Genomic DNA, 15,545 nt, shown 5'->3' on the forward strand with positions numbered 1-15,545 from the left:
GACATGCAAAACATTTTTGGAACTGTATCAACAGTGGACTAATGAAAACAATGACAAAATAATTTTGGAGTGGATTATTACTTTAACTGCTAATGTAATGTCAGTTTAGCATTTCCCTCTCATGGTTAAGGTTCAGATTGGGGGAGGTTGAGCTGATCCTAGATCTGTGCCTACTAACTTCTACCCAGAACCTTCTCTGCCTTTCCTTTCTGTGTCGTTTAGCTGGTGGTTGGGATCGAAACATTTAGGTCAAGAGAGAAGAGAAGAAGAGGAGGATCTGAGAAGTTCCTCTTACCATTTGCAGTTTAATCCCTGGGATTTGGTGGTCTCTCTTGATAGAATAGGGAAGCATTCATACTTCATTGTCTAGCAAATCACCTGAGAAGACATAAATGGTGGGCTGGCTGTTCCAAATGTCCAATGATCAACGTGTCAGTGATCAAGAACTGGCCTCGACTTTCAAAATAACACAAAGTTAAACTCACAAGTACAATGCACACACTCCCCTTTTCCTACAATCAACAAAATGCTTTATTCTGAATCACGTAAGAGTTCTGGAGACGTGTTGTCTGGGACACCCACAGAGTCTAGTGAACAATTGTTTGATCAGGTCCTAAAAGAGGTATGAGGAGAGATGTTTTCTCTTCCTCTTCCTCTCCTTTGTGAGAGAAGTGAGAGATCTCTGTTCCCGGAGAAGAAAGGCAACTCATTTGAAAGTCATTGTGATCATCTCTGGTTCTGTATTGTTCAGTTTCAGAGAGGAGACAATGTGGCAGGTGGATGATACTTAGTGCCTGGGGGGAACAGGAGACATGAGTCTTACATTCTTATGTCTGTTAGTCACCTAAGTACACCTCCTATTATGGGTGTCTCACTGTTTCTGATGTCACAATGCTACACTATTGCCTAGCCAATAAATACAACTATGAATTGTCTAAAGCAGAAACAAACTGGCACCATTGCAAAGCCTAGGTGGGGAAATACTGTCAGTATATATATATATATATATATATATATATATATATATATATATATATATATATATATATATATATACAGTTGAAGTCAGACGTTTACATACACCTTAGCCACATCTTAGCCAAATACATTTAAACTCAGTTTTTCACAATTCCTGACACTGTCTTAGGTCAGTTAGGATCACCACTTTATTTTAAGAATGTGAAATGTCAGAATAATAGTAGAGAGAATTATTTATTTCAACTTGTATTTCTTTCATCACATTCCCTGTGGGTCAGAAGTTTACATACATTCAATTAGTATTTGGTAGCATTGCCTTTAAATCGTTTAACTTGGGTCAAACGTTTTGGTTAACCTTCCACACGCTTTCCACAATAAGTTGGGTGAATTTGGCCCATTCCTCCTGACAGAGCTGGTGTAACTTAGTCAGGTTTGTAGACCTCCTTGCTCGCACACACTTTTTCAGTTCTGCCCAAACATTTTCTATAGGATTGAGGTCAGGGCTTTGTGATGGCCACTCCAATACCTTAACAGTGGACTAATGAAAACAATGACAAAATAATTTTGGAGTGGATTATTAAGCCATTTTGCTTTGGAAGTATACTTTGGAAGTATGTTCGGGGTCATTGTCCATTTGGAAGTCTAATTTGCGACCAAGCTTTAACTTCCTGACATGTTGAGATGTTGCTTCAATATATCCACATAATTTTAATTCCCGATGATACCATATGTTTTGTGAGGTGCTCCAGTTCCTCCTGCAACAAAGCACCCCCACAACATGATGCTGCCACCCCTGTGCTTCATGGTTGGGATGGTGTTCTTCGACTTGCAAGCCTCCCCCTTTTTCCTCCAAACATATGGTCATTTTGGCCAAACAGTTCTATTTTTGTTTCATCAGACCAGAGGACATTTCTCAAAAAAGTACCATATTTGTTGCAAACCATAGTCTGTTTTTTAATGGTTTTGGAGCAGTGGCTTCTTCCTTGCTGAGCGGCCTTTCAGGTTATGTCGATATAGGACTCGTTTTACTGTGGATATAGATACATGTACCTGTTTCCTCCACCATCTTCACAAGGTCCTTTGCTTTTATTCTGGGATTGATTTGACTGGTACTGTATATATTTTTAAGCTGTTTCACATAACAGGCAAGAAATGGAAATTCACTGCTCATTATTCCAGTGTTGTCATTTTTCTCTCTTATCGTCAGCCATACCGTAGTTGCTATAGAATGCAAATGTGGATACATACAGTAGATTACTGGCAATTCCATCACTACCTGGTATGGCAACTGCTCGGCCTCCGACCACAAGGCACTACAGAGGAACGGCCCAGTACATCACTGGGTCCAAGCTTCCTGCCATCCAGGACCTCTAGACCAGTCGGTGTCAGAGGAAGGCCCTAAAAATGGTCAAACTCCAGCCACCCTAGTCATAGACTGTTCTCTCTGCTACCTCACGGCAAGCGATACCGGATTGCCAAGTCTAGGTCCAAGAGGCTTCTAAACAGCTTCTTCCCCAAGCCATAAGATGCCTGAACAACTAATCAAATGACTACCCAGACTATTTGCATTGCCCACCCCCCCTTTTACACTGCTGCTACTCTCTGTTGTTATCATTTATGCATCGTCACTTTAATAACTCTACCTTCATGTACATATTACCACAACTAACCGGTGCACATTGACTCTGTACCAGTACACCCCTGTATATATTCTCACTATTGTTCATTTTCTGTTGCTCTTTAATTACTTTGTACGTTTATTTCTTATTCTTATCCATATATTTTTAACTGCTTTGTTGGTTTGTTGATTAGGGGCTCGTAAGCATTTCACCTGTTGTATTCGGCACATTTGACTAATACAATTTGATTTGATTTGAATTGAATTATCAGCAGGACATATCGCCATATACACAAGGCTTTGACAGAGTCATATTGAAAGATGCTGTGGAGTTGGTAAGACAGGAAGGGACTACAGATAGGCTACTTGTCATGCAGGTGAAAGAGGACCCAAAAGCGACTTGGCGAAAACAGAGTCTTTAATCCAGAAAAGTGAATACAAACAAAAAAAACACAACTTTCACTCGAAATGACGAGGACCAACTGGAGACTCGATCTTGAACAGCAGGTGAACAGCAGGTTGCCTCGGGAAGGCACTCGAACCAGACAGACTCAGACACCTGCTCACCACGCAGCATCTGAGGAAAACACGACACGACAGGGCGATACACAATCACAGCACGGTGAATTCTAAACAAGGAACCGACAGGACAGGAACGGAACACAAAGGAAGAAATAGGGACTCTAATCAGGGGAAAGGATCGGGAACAGGTGTGGGAAGATTAAATGATTGATTAGGGGAATAGGAACAGCTGGGAGCAGGAACGGAACGATAGAGAGAAGAGAGAGCGAGAGAGTGAGAGAGGGAGGGGGAGAGAGAGGGATAGAAAGAGGGAAAGAACCTAATAAGACCAGCAGAGGGAAACGAATAGAATGGGAAGCACAGGGACAAGACAAGATAATAAATGACAAAACATGACACTACTACTCAACTCTATATGGGGCAGATACCCTATGTGGCCCAGGGATGCTGTACTACTATGGCTGACCCTTTAAAACAACACATTGAACTGCATCTATCAGGTGTATATGACTGTGTACTATAGCCTTCATACCCTGTGGTGTGCCTTCTCACTATCCTCTACACGTGAAAATATTAAACACAACCTTGTGTTTTAAAATCTCAGTTCATTTTTTTATAAATACAGATTACAGACACTCATTTATTTCAGTCAGTCACTCAAGCGTTTACAATAAATAAAAAAATCATGGCTTCCCTCATTAGATGAAATAACTTTTGTTGACTCATTACATCACACAACAAAATAACACCATTTACAGACTAATTAAAACTTTCAGTAGAAAATCATTTAAAACTACCATTACAAAAGATAAATGATTGTTATTACAATGAAATCCTATGCTCATTAATTACAGATTGGCTTTATAAAAGTACTAGTTAAAAAGTAACAATTTAGGACAAAATATTTTCACATTTTCTTAACCATTTTCATTTTATGTACATCACAATTTCATGCAAATGTAACATTTTCTCAAAGACACATATTTTCACATGCACAAGTATTGTCAGTCCTATCCGTCTGAAATACAACACGCTTCACAGCTTGTTCAAGGTACTACTTAAATATCTCCCCACCCCTTTTGGAATGGTTCTTGACCCTCTTCTCTTCAGCACAGTAGCCTATTCCCTACTCCTATTCCTCCTGCTAAGAATGTCTATGCTTCTTCTTCTGTTCTTCCTTTACCCTGCTTCCAGCTCTCACCAAATCCCATTATTTCTCCTCATCAGGCCCTATGGTTTCTGATAATAAACACCTGGGTCTGAGTGGTAGTCTCTTTCACATGGTTCAGGTGTCTCCATCATCTCTTCACCTGCGTCAGAATGGTAAACCTGGTCACCTATCTCTAGCTGGTCAGGGTCAGGCTTATACAACTGATCATCTAAGTCTGAATCTGAGTGGTACACATGTTTACCTGTATTACCTGACCCAGGGTAACGCACATTGGCACCTATGTGGTGTCCACCTGCCTCTTGTTCATACAGCTGGCCCCCCAGCTCGGAGTCGGAGTCATACACCTGTCTACCTGTCACACGCTGGTACACCTTTTCCTCTGCATCACCTGGCTCTGACACAGGCTGATAAACCTCTTCACCTGCCCTAGGTGGGTACACCTGTCCACGTGTTTCCATGTCCTGTCCATACACCTGTCTATCTGTCTCAGACCTGTACCCTTGTCCAACTGTCTCCATGTCCTGTCCATACACCTGTCTATCTGTCTCAGACCTGTACCCCTGTCCCCCAGTGTGGTGTTGGTAGACCTCAGGACTGTACTGGCTCCTCCTGCACAGGCTGTCTTCCTCATCCTCCTCCTGGCAGGAGCTCCCCGGGACGCTCTCCCCGTCCGACTGGGAGAGGCGCAGGCTGGGCCACTGTGGCCGGGGCTTCTGGGAGAGGTCAAAAGGCTCTTCCTGTCTGGAGCGGGCCCGAAGACTCAGAGGGGCCGACAAGCAGAACCGCCCCCGCCGCCTGAACACTGGAGGAGAGACACATGATACAATCTGAATTTGCTGAACACTGGAGAACAGAGACACATAATCACAACAGAGATACGTATTTAGTATTTTATTAGGATCCCCAATTAGCTGCTGTCAAGGCAGAGGCTACTCTTACTGGGGTCCAAACAGGAAACAAAACACAACAAATAAAATACATATTATACATGACACACCTAATACAATTTAAAATACAATACATAACACAATATATAACTCAATATATAATACAATACATAATACAAAATATAATTCAATATATAATAACATACATAATACAATATAGTATAATACAATATATAATACAACACATAATACAACATATAACACAATACACAATCCAATATATAATGCAACATAAAATACAATATATAATACAACAAAGACCAATAGTGTGCAATCAATCTCTCCTCAACTTTGAGCCAGGAGAGATAGACATGCATGTCAAGACATTCGCCCTCCGTGTACATCCAAGTACTGCTCTGTTCTGGACCAACTGCAATTGGCCTATGTCCTTCTTTCCTTCTACTAGGTAGTAGTCCAGGTGCGACAAAACGAGGGCCTGTAGGACCTGTATGGTTGATTGAGATGTCACTTATTTACATAAGTATTCAGACCCTTTGCTATGAGACTTGAAATTCAGCTCAGGTGCATCCTGTTTCCATTAATCATCCTTGAGATGTCTCTACAACTTGATTGAAGTCCACCTGTTTTAAATTCAATTGATTGGACATGATTTAGAAAGGCCCACACCTGTCTATATAAGGTCCCACAGTTGGCAGTTGGCAGAGCAAAAACCAAGCCATGAGGTCGAAGGAATTGTCCGTAGAGCTTCGAGACAGGATCATGTTGAGGCACAGATGTGGGGAAGGGTAGGAAAAAATGTCCGCGGCATTGAAGGTCCCCAAGAACACACTGGCCTCCATCATTCTTGAATGGAATACGTTTGAAACCAACAAGACTATTCCTAGAGCTGGCCATCTGGGCCAAACTGAGCAATTGGGGGAGAAGGGCCTTGGTCAGGGAGGTGACCAAGAACCCGATGGTCACTCTGACAGAGCAACAGAGTTCCTCTGTGGAGATGGGAGAACCTTCCAGAAGGACAACCATCTCTGCGGCACTCCACCAATCAGGCCTTTATGGTAGTGTACAGACGGAAGCCACTCCTCAGTAAAAGGCTCATGTGTGGGGATATTTTTCAGTGGCAGGGACTGGAAGACTAGTCAGGATCGAGGCAAAGATGAATGAAGTAAAGTACAGAGAGATCCTTAATGAAACATGCTCCAGAGTGCTCAGGACCTTAGACTGGGGAACCTTCCAAAAGGGCAACAACCCTAAGCACACAACCAAGACAATGCCTGAGTGGCTTCGGAACAAGTCTCTGAATGTCCTTGAGTGGCCCAGCCAGAGTCCGGACTTGAACCTGATTGAAAATCTCTGGAGAGACCTGGAAATAGCTGTGCAGCAACACTCCCCATGCAACCTGACAGAGCTTGAGAGGATCTGCAGAGAAGAATGGGAGAAACTCCCCAAATACAGGTGTGCCAAGCTTGCAGAGTCATACCCAAGGAGACTCAATGCTGTAATTGCTGCCAAAGGTCCTTCAACAAAGTACTTATGTTAATTATATATTGCTGTTTTATTTATTTATATAAATTAGCAAACATTTAATAATATATATGTTTTTGCTTTGTCATTATGGGGTATTGTAAAACAATTCAATACATTTTAGAATAAGGTTGTAACCTAACAAAATGTAGAAAAGTACTTTCCGAAGGAACTGTTTATCCCGATTTGACTGGCTGATTTTGATTTAGCTTCAGGGTAGGAATGTTATAGAAAGTCTCACTGCAGAAAGGGAGGAACCATATGATGCATTTATCCATAGCCTGGAGTACTTACCTCTTGCATTCAGGCCCATGTCCATGATCCCATGTTTGACCTTCATATGGCGGGTGAGGTTCCCCTTCAGAGTGAACTTGCTGGGGCAGTAGCGGCACTTGAAGGGCCTGCTGTCAGAGTGCAGGTGCATATGGCCCATCAGGTTATGCATTCTGTTGAACTCCTTCCCACACAGCTGAAAACAAGGAAGAACAAAAATAAAATAGTCAGATATGTGCTCACGGACGAACCAATAAGGCACATGAATTGAAGAACAAACGGAATGTGGAACAGATTTATTTTCAGCATTAAAAGACTTCATCAGGCTCCTAGGAAAGCAGGGCATGTGCTTGGAAGCAACAGACAATCAGCTGATAAACCCAAACCAGCATTTTGGCAAAGAATTATTGTAATTTTTCATCAAACAAATGCATTGAATACCAACTATGGAAATATTATTATTATTATTATTAGTTTGTGTACACATTCCTTGATTACAATTTGGGAATTACATTATTCCTCAAACCACATCATAGCACTTCCTGGTATAGTAAACACAATTCAAGGGCAGAAAAACAACGGCAAGTCTAGAACTGTGACCACTTATCAAACTTTCTTCTCTATCAAACAACTGATATGTTAGATGACAAATCCTCATTCAGAGCTGTAATAGGAGCTGGACGCAATCGTGAACGTATGTGTGCAGACAGACAGACAGACAGACAGACAGACAGACAGACAGACAGACAGACAGACAGACAGACAGACAGACAGACAGACAGACAGACAGACAGACAGACAGACAGACAGACAGACAGACAGACAGACAGACAGACAGACAGACAGACAGACAGACAGACAGACAGACAGACAGACAGACAGAGAGACAGAGAGACAGACAGACAGAGAGACAGAGAGACAGAGAGACAGAGAGACAGAGAGACAGAGAGACAGAGAGACAGAGAGACAGAGAGACAGAGAGAAAGGGCCAGAAGAGGAGGGATGGGAAGGGCAACTCCTGCTCTGTCCTTCCTCTGTATTCTTTTTGATTAGGGTTTCCTTCAGGAGGAGAGAGGGACTGTAAACTGTCCAAGAGGACCGTGAGAAAACAGGAAGTGTTCCCTCCAGCAGCAGAGAAAGCGAGATGAAATCTATTTGCGGGGCCTGATCTCCGGGGAGGCTGGGGGCCATTGTTAGAAAGGCAGTTTGTGCAGCGATATCCTTCCTATGGAAGAGGAGGGATCTCACTGCCAAATCTTCTCTCTGTCTACATTCCCCTCATCGTCTCAACTCTTTAATTAGTGAACAAGGTCATACAGACACTCAGAAACAGTGTTGAGCTGCTTCAGAGTGTCTATTGGATTCTCTAGACTTTATATCATAGTAATAAAATTATTGTTTATTTTATTTGTTCTTTTCCCCCCCAATTTTGTGATATCCAATTGGTAGTTACAGTCTTGTCCCATCGCTGCCACTCCTGTGCGGACTCGGGAGAGGCGATGTTCGAGAGCCATGTGTCCTCCGATACATGCACCGCCAAGCCACACTGCTTCTTGACACACTGCTCCCTCAACCCGGAAGCCAGCCGCACCAATGTGTCGGAGGAAAGATACCCTGGCTTTTAAAAGGAGTTGTTGCAGTTGATTTTGAAATGTCATAAATGAAACTGTCTCTAGCGCTCTCCTCAACATATTGTACCATAAGAACACTCACCTTGCATTTGTAGGGTTTAATGTCAGAGTGGACGATCATGTGGGCCTTGAGGGTCTGTTTCTGGACAAAGCTCTTGAAGCAGAGGTGACACTGGTAAGACCTGATGTTAGTATGGATCAAGACGTGGCGCTTCATGTTTGCCAAGAGGGTGAACTCCCGACCACAGATACGACACTTGTGCTCCTTCACCCCCTGAGAGAGAGAGAGAGAGATAATGTTTTCATTAATTGGTGTTTGTCTAAATAACCATCAGAGTGGAAAATTGTCTTACATGTTGACAAGCAAGGCCGGTAGGGACAAGAATGACAAGACAGACATGTTAGCATGACAAAAAGAGAGTGGATGCCTTGTATCGTCTGAAAAAGGCAGAATAATAGGATTCTCACAATATTACATGACTGAACTTGTAGCTACGGTTACTGTAGCATGCACTCACATCTCTTTCTAAAGTCTCATTTGTCTGTTTGCTGGGCTCAAGGTTTTTGAGGAGAGCTGCTCTTTGTCCTGGCTTCACCATGTAGTACTAAAAGACAGTTTGAAGCAGAAACAATGGTGTGAAATTTGTAGTATGAAAGTCATCATACTGTCATGTACGCATATCCCATAACACAACCATTTAATGTCAACAAATGTAAAGGCCCTTGATGCAGGCTACGTGTCATGGCACCAGCCAGCTGATGCTGTCAACAGATAAAGCCCTTTGACCCACAGACACTTCATCTCCACAACACAACCTAGCCGTGTAAAGACACGTCCCTCTAAACACACATGTTGACATTAGTGGGCAGCAGTACGCGGACAGTATGAAAACCCCACCCAGTCTTACCTTATGTGTGAGTGTGTGCTGTTTGAGGTGATGGGACTGTATAAACTCCATGCCACACTCGCTGCAGATGTATGGCCGGATGTCTTTGTGCTTCATCATGTGGTTCTGCAGCTGGCTGGGGTACTGGAAGCTCTTCTGGCACTCACTACACCTGGACAGAAAACAGACACTTGCTATACACCTGGACAGAAAACTATTGAAATAGAATGAGAATTAGAATTGAGATAGAACTATAATTCTATACAGAAAACTCACACTCTGATGTGGCCTGGATTTAGCCAAAAAGTAACCGTTTCCTGATAACCTGCTTGTTGTTGTTTTTTTTACTGTCAAACCCACAAATCTTCCAGTGGTGGTAATGTAAAATATCTACAAGCAGAAATAGTGGTAACAGACACAAGGTAATGTGCAGCCCATCGGGTGTTTCTGGGCATACGTAACGTAGGCTACCTGTAAAGGGTGGGACCTCTGTGGGCCGTCAGGTGTCTCTTGAGCTGGGCCAGAGTGGGGAAGTCCAAACCACACTCCACACACACGTTCTCCTGGCCTTTCTCATGCTTCAGCTCATGGGCCCGCAGCTCACTAGGATAGGCAAAACCCCTCCCACACACCCCACAACTAGAGAAGAGAGGGTAGGATAGGAGAGGAGTAGAAACAATAAACAAAATTAATAATTTGACCAAATATTTAGGAAGGGGTCATGGAGTCTGTGAAAGAAGAAACCACATGGAAAAAGTGATAAGCAAGTTAGGTAAAAAAAAATTTTTTTTTATTGTGTTAGAGATTTCATGAAGCTTGTGTCTAAACCAAAGTAAATAATTGTAAGATTGCTCTATACATCAGTTGTGGTCTCTACACGCGTAGAAAAAAGGGTTCCAAAATGGTTCTTCGGCTGTGCACGAAGGAGAACCCTTTTTGGTTCAAGGTAGAACCTCGCTCAGTGGACAGTTTACTAGGTACACCCTATCTAGCACCGGGTTGGACCCCCCTTTGCCTCCAGAACAGCCTGAATTCTTCAGGGCATGGAAACATTACTGAATTCATATTAAAGGACCTAATGTGTGCTAGGAAAAAAATCCCCACACCATTACACCACCACCAGCCTGTACAATTGACACCAGGCAGGATGGGGCCATGGACTCATGCTATTTAAGCCAAATCCTGAATCTTCCATCAGCATGAAGCAACAGAAACCGGGATTCGAAAGTAAGGTTTTTCCACTTCTCAATTGTCCAGTGTTGGTGATTACGTACCCACGGGAGCCGCTTCTTCTTGTTTTTAGCTGATAGGAGTGGTCATCTGCTGCAATAGCCCATCCGTGACAAGAGCTGACTAATTGTGCGTTCCGAGATGCCGTTCTGCACCATTACTTGCCTGTTTGTGGGCCGCCTGTTAGCTTGCACGATTCTTGCCATTCTCCTTCGACCTCTCATCAACAAGCTGTTTTCGCCCACAGGTGTGCCGCTAACTGGATGTTTTATGTTTGTCACACCATTCTCGGTAAACCCTAGACACTGTTGTGCGTGAAAAGCCCATAAGGGTGGACATTTTTGGAGATACTGGATCCAATACGCCTGGTACTGATGATCATTCCTCAAATCCTCTTAGGTCTCTCTTTTGCCCCTTCTAACATTCAATTGAACAGTAACTGAATGCCTCGACGCCTGTCTGCCTGCTTTATATAACAAGCCATGGCCACGTGACTGTCTGTAGGAGTGAGCCATTTTCGTGAACTGGGTGATGTACCTAATAAACGGAGAAAACTGAGTCCATGTAGAGACTTTTGTTAGAAAGAATACTATATTTCCCCTGATGGAGTGATGCTGAATGAAAAAATTGAAGGAATTTTTTTTGTCAACTTACCCCACTCTCCCATACTGATGACAATTTATGGACAGGTCTAAGTTTGTTCTATCCTTGGTCTGCGTTTGAGTCACAGACTAGGCATGTAATGTAAGGTCCTTGTTGAACTGATTTTCTTAATTCTCAGCTATACTAAATAAAGAGTAACTCTAGTCTATTAACTCCAGTAACTCTAATCTAGACTAAGATGGTGCCATTACTGACCTGTACGGCTTCACGTCACTATGCTGCATCATATGTCTCTTCAGGTGGCTGGTCTGGGTGAAGGCCTTGTGGCACACCTGGCACTTGTGTGGCCGTGTGCCCTGGTGGGTGAGCAGGTGAGTGTGCAGGTGGCTCAGCTGCTTAAACCGATTCCCACACAGATGGCAGCTGTGAGGCTTGATCCCGCTGTGGCCCAGGATGTGTGTGACCAGGTTATACTTGGATGTGTATGACTTCTCACACGTACGGCACTTCCAACGCTTCTGGTTTCCTCCTACATCTACGTGGTAGCTGTCGTCGATGTGGATGTTGAGACCCAGCTTCTCAGCGCTGGTCATCCCACCTCGGGGCCCTCTGTCTGGGCTGCGCCGACTAGGTCGTTGTGCCTCTCCGGGGTAGAACGCTCCAGGAGAGAGGTGCATGATGGGCCCAGGCATGAAGAAGGGGAAGGGGAGGAGGCTGGGGTGGAGAGGGGGGAATAATAGGGGAGGAGGGTGGTGATGGAGGAGAGGAGAGGGAGGCCACAAAGGTGAGGGGCTGAGTGGTTCCTGTTTCACCTGCAATGGGAGGCCCATAGTTGTCTCATATCTGGACATAGCCCTGTGGTGCAGCTGGAGCCGGCTCAGGTCGATCATACCTTGAATGGGCATGGGAGAGGGAGGGAGACATGGGCGAGGAGGGAGGGAGAACGGAAGGTGGTTGAGATCAACAGTCTTGGTGTTGCCTCGACGCTCCACCTCCTCCATGTCTCCTGTAGGGGATTCGGAACCCTCCATTTTTTGTGGCCTTCTTTTGCGTTTTTGGGAACCTTCCCTCTGGGTGTAATGCATGCCCTCAGAGCCCCGTGGCCGATGGTGAGTCAGGGGGCTGTAGGCCTCTCTGGTCGGGAAGGGGGAGAGTTTGGTCGGGTTCAGGTAGAGTGGGGGTGGGCTCAGATAAAGACTGTGGTGAGAGACAGGTCTCTGGTCTTCCCTATGAGGACTCCTCCTGTCAGGTCTGAAACCTAGAATGTCTGTGTCCATCATTTACCTGCATGGTGAAATATACAGAAGATATCAGTTATGTATGTCAACCATTACAATATCATTACCATAAGCATGCTTCTCCAACACCTGAGGAAGAGAACCAGTCCTTCTGACATTACCTATCTACTGCACAGGTAGCCGTGACAACTCTAATCGCTGTCCTCTGTTACATCGTTATAACCTGTCACTTCTCGCTTCTGTACTACCATCCCTTCTTCCTCTACCATCCATTCCTCTGAAACAGGAACTAACGTTGACTTCTCCTCCTCTCTCTGCTTTGTTCATCTTTTTGCATGGATTGGTGGAAGGGCACTTCTCCTTTTGTCCTCCACTACAACACTGTGTTAGATTTCTTACTTAGCTCTAGAGAAGCACAAGTTCCAAACAAATTGACCACTTTGTAGATCTGCATACTCTGCTTAAGAAGAGCCAACCAACTACATCCACTATAGAGTGTGAATGATTGGATTAATGTTGGCATTTTTGTAGTTATGAGCTGAAGACAGTTAGTGGGAGGGACACAGGAGATTGGCTGTGACAGAGGGAATCAGACAATCAAACAATAAAGTGTTCAACTTCTGCAGTTCGGCTAAAGGAGGATGAGACAATACTGTTAGTAGCCCTTTCCTGCAGTCAATGACCAAAAGCGCTCTCTTTGGCCTCATGGGTGGAATTAATTTTATTATTAATAAAGATGATAAAAAATACTGTGTTTCAATGTCAAATAAAGTGTAATATTGGAATGCAAACTCAAAATTGAATAGATTTCAACACTACAGTGCATTCGGAATGTATTCAGACCTCTTGACTTTTTCCACTTTTTGTTACGTTACGGACTTATTTTAAAATGGATTAAGTCATTTTTCCCCTCATCAACCTACACACAATACCCCATATTGACAAAGCATTGAAGGTCCCCAAGAACACAGTGGCCTCCATCATTCTTAAATGGAAGAAGTTTGTAACCACCAAGACATTTCCTAGAGCTGGCCGCCTGGCCAACCTGAGCAATCGGGGGAGAATGGCCTTGGTCAGGGAGGTGACCAAGAACCTGATGGTCACTCTGAAAGAGCTACATAGTTCCTCTGTGGAGATGGGAGAACCTTCCAGAAGGACAACCATCTCAGCAGCACTCCACCAATCAGGCCTTTATGGTAGAGTGGCCAGACGGAAGCCATTCCTCAGTAAAAGGCACATGACAGCCAGCTTGGAGTTTGCCAAAAGGCACCTAAAGACTCTCAGACCATCAGAAACAACATTCTCTGGTCTGATGAAATCAAGAATGAACTCTTTGGCCTAAATGTCAAGAGTCACATCTGGAGGAAACCTGGCAACATCCCGACGGTGAAGCATGGTGGTGGCAGCATCATGCTGTGGGGATATTTTTTAGTTGCAGGGATCAGGATCCAGGGAAAGATGAACTGATCAAAGTACACATAGATCCTTGATGAAAACCTGCTCCAGAGTGCTCAGGACCTCAGACTGGGGTGAAGGTTCACCTTCCAACAGGACAACAACCCTAAGCACACAGCCAATGGTTTTTGGGAAAAGTTTCTGAATGTTCTTGAGTGGCCGATCGAACATCTCTGGGAAGACCTCTGGGAAGACCTAAAAATAGCTGTGCAGCAACATTCCCCACCCAACCTGACAAAGCTTGAGAGGATCTGCAGAGAAGAATGGTAGAAACCCAAACTTGTAGCTTCATACCCAAGAAGACTCAAGGCTGTAATCGCTGCCAAAGGTGCTTCAACAAAGTACTGAGTAAAGGGTTGAAAACTTACATAAATGTGATATTTTTGTTTTTTTATTTACAATACATTTGCAAAAATTTCTAAAAACCCGGTTTTGCTTTGTCATTTTGGGTTATTGTGTGTAAATTGATGAGGGGGGAAAAACGATTGAATCCATTTTAGTAAGTCAAGGCCTCAGAATACTTTCCGAATGCACTGTATATCTGACACTGTACAGGTGTCTTCTTTTGTTGTTGTTGCCCATAACCATGTAGCCCACTGCTGTAAAAGGTTAATTATTAATGATGCCAGTTATGTGAATACAGTGTGATATTTCTCTGAACTGCTATCAATCTACAGACCAAAACCACTGAGAACTTCCAATGTTGATAGGGATTGGGATGGTGATGGTCATCATCAAGGATAAAGATTAGGGCACAATTCAATTATTGTTCATAAAAAGACACTTAATAATGGGCTACTCTAAGCTTCAATGTGTTATTCCAGTCACAGTGTGAAAAAAATACCATGATATAAAGTATGCGATTTAAACATATTACGATATTATGAAAACCAGTTAAATCAAATGTTTCCTCAAATGCAAACAGATGACAAGTAACCAGTCACATGTACCTGACTGTCAGACACTCAAGCAATTCATTATCAACCCGATGTCAATGCATATTCAAACACTTTCTCTATTCATTTTTATGAATCACCTCAAATACGTTCACTACATTACTCTGCTCCACACACAGTACTGTCAGATACACAAGTACTTACAATATCTCTATTTAGGCAATACAATACAGTTTCTCAACATTTTTTAAATGCAAAAAGTTTCCCCAGAACCATGCTCTTACTATCTATTCTACACAGTACGGTGCAGTACTGAAATACCACTCTGTCTCCTCCTCTCTCTCTCTTTGTCTGCCCTGCCAGTGTATTTCCCCAGTGAAAACAATACAACACAACTAAGACAATAAAACAAAAGCCCCCCCATCACCCTCATGTCATGCCATGCCCTGTTAGTCCTCAGCTGGACCTGAGAGACTCACCTCTCTGTCCAGTGGTAGTGCAGTAGCTGTGTTAGGCTGTATTCCAGCTCCTGTAACAATCTCTCTGGCCTGCTGCTGTCCTGACAATGAGCCACCCATCCACGGACAGCATTTGATGTTACTTAAGAAAGAGAA

General features: G+C 43.5%; 1 protein-coding gene across 2 annotated transcripts; it reads right to left on the bottom strand.

Annotated features, from left to right (window-relative positions):
- Nucleotides 1-3,744: 3,744 nt before the first annotated feature.
- Nucleotides 3,745-15,545, bottom strand: LOC124036549 (zinc finger protein 366-like). 2 transcript variants are annotated; one of them, XM_046351258.1, is made up of 8 exons: nt 15,411-15,545; nt 11,598-12,626; nt 9,981-10,148; nt 9,531-9,681; nt 9,141-9,227; nt 8,705-8,896; nt 7,013-7,187; nt 3,745-5,091 (listed from the first exon to the last, which is right to left on the bottom strand). In XM_046351258.1, exons 2-8 carry the CDS (start codon nt 12,620-12,622, stop codon nt 4,349-4,351), a joined length of 2,541 nt encoding a protein of 846 aa, XP_046207214.1. In that variant the 5' UTR covers nt 12,623-12,626; nt 15,411-15,545; the 3' UTR covers nt 3,745-4,348. The 2 variants fall into 2 exon arrangements, with proteins under 2 accessions (XP_046207214.1, XP_046207215.1); XM_046351259.1 differs by lacking the exon at nt 9,141-9,227.

Source organism: Oncorhynchus gorbuscha, linkage group LG05 (assembly GCF_021184085.1).
Source record: "Oncorhynchus gorbuscha isolate QuinsamMale2020 ecotype Even-year linkage group LG05, OgorEven_v1.0, whole genome shotgun sequence".
In the NCBI taxonomy this organism is placed as follows: domain Eukaryota; kingdom Metazoa; phylum Chordata; class Actinopteri; order Salmoniformes; family Salmonidae; genus Oncorhynchus; species Oncorhynchus gorbuscha.